Source organism: Mytilus trossulus, chromosome 7, assembly GCF_036588685.1.
Source record: "Mytilus trossulus isolate FHL-02 chromosome 7, PNRI_Mtr1.1.1.hap1, whole genome shotgun sequence".
NCBI classification, from domain to species: domain Eukaryota; kingdom Metazoa; phylum Mollusca; class Bivalvia; order Mytilida; family Mytilidae; genus Mytilus; species Mytilus trossulus.
In genome coordinates, this window is record NC_086379.1 from 82,375,594 (window position 1) to 82,383,924 (window position 8,331).

Below are 8,331 nucleotides of genomic sequence, written 5' to 3' on the forward strand. Positions count from 1 at the left end.
AAACCAAAAGTTAAAACAAAGTAAAAAAAGTATAGAGACGGCCATGTAAAGCATATGGCACAACTCGTCTTAAATTTTTTCATCATGCTTTATTTCAATTAATAACTAAAAACTATCTATTTGTATCATATTTTTTTTTCTCATTACAGAATAATTAAATTTCAGTTGTTTTTACTTATAATTTAACACTACAAGATCTATGTATGTGACAAGTTTATCTGAGGTATTGATACGTGAATACACGTGATCAGTAGTCAATGTACACCCAATCCTCCATCAAGTCGGAGACATTCACCAGAAATCATTCCACTCTGGTCACTCAGTAAAAACACTACCGAATTAACTACGTCTACTATTTCTGAAAAAAAGAGTTATTAAGCATGACCTTAATACAGAAAATGTGGACAAGTAGCCAGTTGTTTGATCATATGTGCGATATCTTTTGGTACAGAATGCGTTTTTGACGGATTATGCATTTTTACATTCATTCCTTTGAGTGTGTATCTATTGGTAATTCAATCTTGAAATACAATTTGTTTTTTGGATGTAGTTGGTTTTCAAATCGGTAAGTTTTTTTGTTTTTTTTTGTATTTGTGGCCACCTGTTACATCATTGTTCAATGCTAGGTTAGGATTTAAAATTTATTATTTGTAAGCCCTATACCATTCTTAATATTTCGGTCCATTCAGAAGGTTGCATTTGGTTCCTGTTTTTCTTTCTTTTTCTTAATTAAATTGCCATGGTTTATTTCCGGATACATAGTTTTTTTGCCATGCTAGGGCCTTTGATGACGCGTTTTAGATGTTATTGTGGAAAGCAATACAATGATCCTGATATCACAACACATGCTATTGTTTCTAGCAAAACTCAGTCTCCTGAAAATGTCTTTTACGAAAAATATTAACAAAAAGGTTAATGGCATCTTTTCGTCTTGTTCTTTGTCGATTTATAACCAAAAGATATTCTGTATGTTCCTTTTGGGTGTTTTAAATTAAGTTATCGACATTCAACAGTATAGTGGGGTTGGTCGTCTTTATTCTTACCTGGAAATCGTCCCATTGGAGTCATTGCAAGCAGTGGCATTAACTCGTCCTTGTATTGCAGTGTCATATCTGTCCACACCACAGTAGGGTTTACTGAATTCACTCTGATCTAAAATATGAACAACATATTATTACAAAAAACTTAAAATATGCAATAGCATAACGCTTACTTACAAAACAGTATTCATTCAATGTCAGAAAATAAACATAATGTTTTATATGAATTCCTTTTGTTATTTGAAAAGTGATACGTTACCAAGTGACAATAGAAAATCGCAAGTCAGAGAAAAATAATGATAATAGTACTTTATTCAGAATCAATGCAGCTTATATAATATACATTCGTACAGTATTTTTATATTAAGAAAAGACTAGAAACGCAGTGGGGTTGTTTTAATCAGACTGAAAGACAGGTAACACCATAACCAATAGGACATAAGTCACACCAATCTACACAGTTTCACCATGATAAAAACAAGAACATTTCACCTACCACTTCACAGACAACATTTTGGCAAAATACGAAAATAAGACAAAAGATAATTCAGACAACACTAAATAGGTAACACCATGAACAAAAAGAAAACGATCAACAATAATTTACACTACACAGCACACATAACACCATGACTGAAAGGAAATAGGACCAACAACATTTTTACACACTGCTTTCGAAGCTCAATATTAAGCAACACATTACTACACCAAAATCAGATTGTTTCAGTATGAATAGCAGCTCTTTGGAATTTAACAACAAAAACAAAGATTTGGTAATACTAATCGAACAAAGTCCAGACGTGAGTTATACAAGTAATACACTTTTTCAGTAGTTTCCTGAACGATTAATTTATCAGTGAGCTATACCTACATTATGAGGTCCGAGTTCTAATGCCATACATTTAGTCAACATATCAACAGCTGATTTTGTCGTAGAATAGACACATCCGTCAGTCACTGCTTTTTCCGACATGATACTGGACAAGTTGACTATACTTCCACCTTTTTCATTGTTTATCATTTTCTTAGCAATAACCTAAAATAATCATAATAATCCATTAAACAAAAATAGTTTGTTTTCCAACATTTTATCGAAAATCTGTGTAAATCTGACTTATTTTCCAAGGTTTTTTTATTTGTAATATTTTCATAATTTTTATTGGTTACAAAAAATTCAAAACTTGCATTTTGACAAACTAAGTATATTCTTCCTGTTTGGCCTGTAGCACAATTCCTTTACAAAAATTTTAAAGTTGTAAATTATCAGGCCTGGGGTTACAAATCTTACCAGTTAATTATATGCTTTCGATTAAATAAACTAATCATTTATTCGCCGTTGTAAGTCCTATGCTAGTCGTATACAAAATATCAGAATCATTAGAATAATTGACTTTCCAGTATATAAACGATTAAGTTACTTTTGTAAAAAAAAAACGAGCGTGCTTCAACAGAACAGACTAAAGTTGTTTTACTTGTGGATCTTTTGGTCCTATGCTCTTCAACTTGGTACTTGTTTTGGCTTTCGAAACTTTTTTTATCTGAGCGTCACTGATTAGCAGTGTATAGACGAAACGCGTGTCTGGCGTATTAAGTTATACACCTGGTACCTTGATAGCTATTATTTGTCTGTTTCTCTGTCCTACGTGTTCTTACATTTATTTGTATTGTAGTCGTCCTGTCGTATAACGTTGTCATTTTAATATTATATTTAACATTGCAATAAAAATAGGAGGTTTGGCTAGCCACAAAACCAGGTTCAACCCACCATTTCTTTAAAATGTCCTGTACCAAGTTAGAAAAAATGTCATTGTAATATTATAGTTCGTGTCTGTGTGTGTTACACTTGAATGTTGTGTTTCTGTTGTGTCGTGGTTCTCCTCTTATATTTGATGTGTTTCCCTCAGTTTAAGTTTGTAGCCCGGATTTGATTTTTTCTCAATCGATTTTTGAATTTCAAACAGCGGTATTCAAAACTTTTTATTGAGTTAAGTCATTCCAATTGATATTTCATGGTGTGTCTTCATATGTTCTGATGATATACTATTGTTTCCGAAAAAGGAAGAAGTTTTGGTACCATCAAAACGTTTAATCCTGCTCCAATTCATTGCAAGTCTCCTAAGTCAGGAATATGATGTCCAGTTGTTGTCGTCTGTTTATATGGTTCATACGTGTTTTTCGTTTTTCGTTTTTATATAGGTTTTCCCGTTTGAATGGTTTTACGTCCACTTGTATAGTTTAGCCTTTTTCAACTGATTTTTATAGTTCGTTCTTATGTTGTACTGTTATACCACTGTCCCAGGTTAGGGGAGGGTTGGGATAACGCTAACATGTTTAACACCGCCATATTATTTATGTATATGCCTATTTATTTACATAAATAAGTCCGTTAGTTTTTTCGTTTGAATTGTTTTACATTGTCTTATCGGGGCCTTTTATAGCTGATTATGCAGTATCGGCTTTGCTCATTGTTGAAGGCCGTTCGGTGACCTATAGTTGTTAATGTTTGTGTTAGTGTCATTTTGGTCTTTTGTGGATAGTTGTCTCATTTGCAATTATACCACATCTTCTTTTTTATATTACACTAGTAATTTTTAGGGCCCTTTTTAGCTTTCTGTTCGGGATGAGCCAGAGCTCCGTGTTGAATGCCGTACCTTGACCTATAATGGTTTATTTTTACAATTTGTTGCTTGGATGGATACCACATCTGCCTATATCTATAAACCCAACTAGGCAAATTTTGCAATTAGAGCCATAAAAAAAGGTTTTGATATCAATTACACCACAAATTGATTAATGTATCCTTTAAACTATGTGTATAGTCATATAAAAAAAAAACAGTTTTCTTAAACTTTTCGTATTTTGGTCAAATAAAAATTATATCTAAAACGTACGAAAGAATAGATAACACATTCGGCAAATCAGAGAAATTTTCATTTTATGACAAATATCGCTTTTAATTGTTCTCTATTTTTACCTGAGACACGTTGAAAGTTCCTTTAAAGTTGACGTCAAATATCCTGTAATCAAAATTAGAAAAGTATGATTAGATAATTATATAGTTTCATTGGGATCTAGTTTATACTGGGCAAAAGAAACAAAAACATGGGGTAACTCGCCACCATAAGAACTATTCAAGCTAATGCATCTTTCCCTTGCAACTTTCGTGAAGCTTTTTCATGTGATACTTAGGTGTATACAATGTTCTATAAATACCAAACGCAATTGTATGTTTTACCCTATGATAAGAGCCGCAATATGAATAACATTTAACATCTTATGTGGCAACAAATAATAATGTATTGATTACCTACTGACATTAAGCTATTATTTTTTTTTTCTAACACATCCTATCTTTACCAACCAAATAAAACATTTGTACATTTCTGACCAATTTTTCATGACTCAGACACCTTTTCGAAGGGTATACGAATACTAACTAAAGAAGTTTTTTTTTATCTTCTCAACTTTTGAAGAAAGCACGAGGAATAAAAGAAAATGTTTGTCTTTTTTCAAACTTAAAAATATCAAAGTAAATGCCGTATCAAAAATATCAGATTCCGTCAATAAATAAGACCGGCCGGAATATAACGTTAAAAAATAAGTATACTACGCATAAACCGATACAGATTTAATTTAAGCCCTATGATGTATTATCAAACATGTATCATTTAAATTGTAATTCATTAAAGTCTTTAAATAAAGTCAACAGTAGTATACCGCTGTCCGAAAGTCATAAATCGACTGAGAGAAAACAAATCCGGGTCACAAATTACAATTGAGGAAAACAAATCAAACTTAAAGAAGAAAACAACCAAACAACAGAAACACCAAATCGCAATAAAAGCAAACGACAAAACAACACACACAGAAACGAACTACGTCATTCATGTCGTCTTATTCCTGTGTTTCGATTCCAAATCTTTAAACCGTAAATTTCCTCAACCTTGAGTCGTCATCTTATAAAGTGCTTTGAAATACAAGAATAAAACTACCATTCACAATAATATGTGAAATTTAGTTTAATGGAATATTTAACATCTTACATGTCAATATTTTCTTTTGGAGTATCGATGAATGATGACTTCTTAGATACACCAGCATTGTTTACCAGTAGATCTATGTGTCCGATCTTACTGACTTCCTCTCTTGTTTTATCCCAGTCTTGTAGGTCAACGTTAATAATTTTGATGGTTGGTACCTAAAACAATGAACAACAGTATTATTAACCATAAGGTTTATGTGTCCATTAATCTTACTAGGTTTCTCTCTGGTTTTATCCAAGTCTTTCGGGTCATTTTAAATACGTTGATGTTTTGTACCTAAATGAAGATATCATTAGTATACCGTTGTTCGATAGTCAAAATTCATGATTAATAAACCCAAATCCCTCCAGGTCACAAACAACAACCGATGAAATCACATGGACTGTGAGAGGAAACCAACGGAATTATAAAACCTCTGAGCTACAACAAAAATAAACTCCAACCTGCATAGGAACGGACTGTTTGATGAAAACTTTCTAATTCTTGACTTGATACAGGACAGTTTGAGATTGAATGGTGGCTCGAACCTGGTTGTATGGCTACCCAAACTTCCCGCTTGTATGGCAACGTTAAATTATAAAACTAAAATGACAATATTACATGAAAGGAATACAGAACAAATAAACGGAAGAAATTGTTCGTATATTAAGGTGGTACCCAACACTTTCACTAAAACTAATTTGGCTCGTTTAATTTTCATTAAATTTTGTCAAAGTAAATCCTTTAACAAAACTATAAAAATTTCAAAAATTTTGAAAAACCGTTTTGTCAGAAAAATTACACTGGTTATATAGCAGTTTGACAAACACCAATTTTGATCATTGAGAAGCTTTATATTCCTTTTACAACACAACGTCATTAAAACGTTTAGCTAACTTTACAGGGTTATCTCCCTGTAGTGTTAGGTACCACCTTAATTGCTATGAAATAACAGTGATTTCCGATAGATCTTCTAATTTAATAGAATTGATCCGTTTTGTTTATAAGATGTACAAGACGATTTATTAGATGGGCGGATTTTCTTCTTATTTCGGTATTTCCAAACGACTGATTAATAAAACTTTTCGAAATATTTTGGATGTTTTTTGTCGTTTGAGGTATAAGGAAAATTCTGTTATTTAAGTATAAAAAAAAATGTCGGAAAATTTATTCATATACATTATCTACTGATTCTATTTCTAATAACCTGTCTTTTCATCTATCTAATTACCTCCGATTTTAAACTATCCAAATCAGCCTGTGTTCTACTAAGTGCAAATGTTTCTGCTCCGCATTCGGCTAACTTTTTCGCAATAGCTCGACCAAATCCTAAAATTGATATTGCAGTAGAATTTCATATCTATTTGCAAGTTCTTATTGAAGACTTTATCAAATTGATGGACAAATATAATCAAATATTATAGTTTATAATTTTTCAATGATCGCGACGATCTATATTCGCGTTATGTTTATATTCGCGAAAAACGCGAACATAAATTGCTCTCGAATATTAGTTGATTTACAGTTAACTATTGCTACTTATATCTTGACATTGAAAAAAGTCATGACATTCCCAAACTGTTGATCGGAAAAAAACGATTTTTTTATCAGTTGTAATTAGATTTGAACTAGCTTAAACAGTGAGTATTGTAGCTAATTTGTGTGTGTCTTTTTTTTTTCTAACGAGTCAAACCGTTTACAAAAACAATTACGTTCTGATACCTCAGTCCCGGATTCGGTTGAGAACTAAACAGTCGCATGTATGATTATCTCCGCCACATTGTCTTTGCCCATTGCAAGTGAGGAGTATGAAATTTAGTTGATTGTTGTTTGTTTTGTATAAAAACATTTGTTTCTTTTGTTGTTCTGTTCATACATCATGTTTGTTTAGCAAGGCGGGGTAGAGCTTTAAGCTCAGACTATAATGTTGAGTGTTAAGTTCATTACTAATATTTAAAAAATTACGATGATCTATACATGCTACCAGTTTAAGTCTACCCGATTCCCATCCGAAATATATCTATTAAAAAACATGAAAACAGCAGCGGAACTAAATTAATGATACAGCAAATATGTGTTAGGAAAAACCAGTCTATAATATAACATTGTATGACTTTTTATGTATTTTTTTCTGATTTATAGCCTCATAAATGATGTTCAAAATACACTTACCTTTTCCAGCACCAGTAACGAGAGCTCTCTTCCCATCAAACTGCATCGCCATATTCTAGTATTAATGTATACTGTTTCACACGTTTTTTAACTACAGGAAAGGGATGACCTCAACACACTGTCCGTTGATGGCAACCTATCACTTTAATCTATAAATAGGGTGAAATAAATGTATGCTTTATTGCTATACGATTTAATAACAAGTACAATAATAAATGTTTATATACTTAAATATATATATATGTATCATCACACATTGTCAAGATAAATGTGTACCTTATATTAAGCTGATTGACGCTTACACAAAATTCAGTTGTAAAAGGTGTCATATTAGCAAATTTGGTACCAACATATTTGTCGTGATATGTCTATAATGCACAGGTATAAAATGAATGCACATCAATTCAAAATTATTCAATACGTTAATATTTATAATGACCATTAAAATTTGAAGACCTCGATATTGCAATTTTCAATACAATTAACATACCAAAATGAAAGAACAAATAAGAAAATGTAATTTCATACGACATTGAATTTCAAACCGAAAATTATCTATATACCATGATCATGCATATACTTATTACTGTGTCGAATACGGATATAACGTGATACATGTAAAAAGTATTGGCAAACTGTTTTTTACCACAATCGGAAAACAACGTGTATTTTTGTCGCTTACTAGCCTTTTTAACTACACACTTTTTATATTTTTTTTCAATTTCATAAGATAAGATCGTGACACTATCATTCTTGATATCTTTTAAACACTAGATAAATCAAATTAAACAAGTTCTACTACCTACAATTTGGATAAATCAGTCCTTTCGCACTTTAATCATTCTTTACATTAACATGGTCATGCGTGTCTTTACTGATATAGTCTTTCATGAAAAAAGACATCTTCAATAATAAATTTTTGTTGTAATTTAATTCTAAAATATGCATACTTCATTTAAATCATAGGTTAATGTGTCACGGGATGGTCATTGCATTGATGCATTTCTTAAATCCCTTTTAATTTATATTAAAAAAATCCTTCGGGAACATTTCTTCATTTGTGCCTCCTTAGATAATGATCTTTTAAACGGAGTCGG

General features: G+C 31.6%; 1 protein-coding gene across 1 annotated transcript; it reads right to left on the minus strand.

Annotated features, from left to right (window-relative positions):
- Positions 1-254: 254 nt before the first annotated feature.
- LOC134726718 (D-erythrulose reductase-like) lies at positions 255-7,423 on the minus strand. The gene is made up of 7 exons (XM_063591135.1): positions 7,235-7,423; positions 6,294-6,391; positions 5,084-5,238; positions 4,015-4,057; positions 1,912-2,076; positions 1,044-1,152; positions 255-358 (listed from the first exon to the last, which is right to left on the minus strand). The coding sequence occupies exons 1-7, from the start codon at positions 7,284-7,286 to the stop codon at positions 255-257; spliced, it is 726 nt and encodes a 241-aa protein (XP_063447205.1). The 5' UTR covers positions 7,287-7,423.
- Between the last annotated feature and the right edge of the window lie 908 nt (positions 7,424-8,331).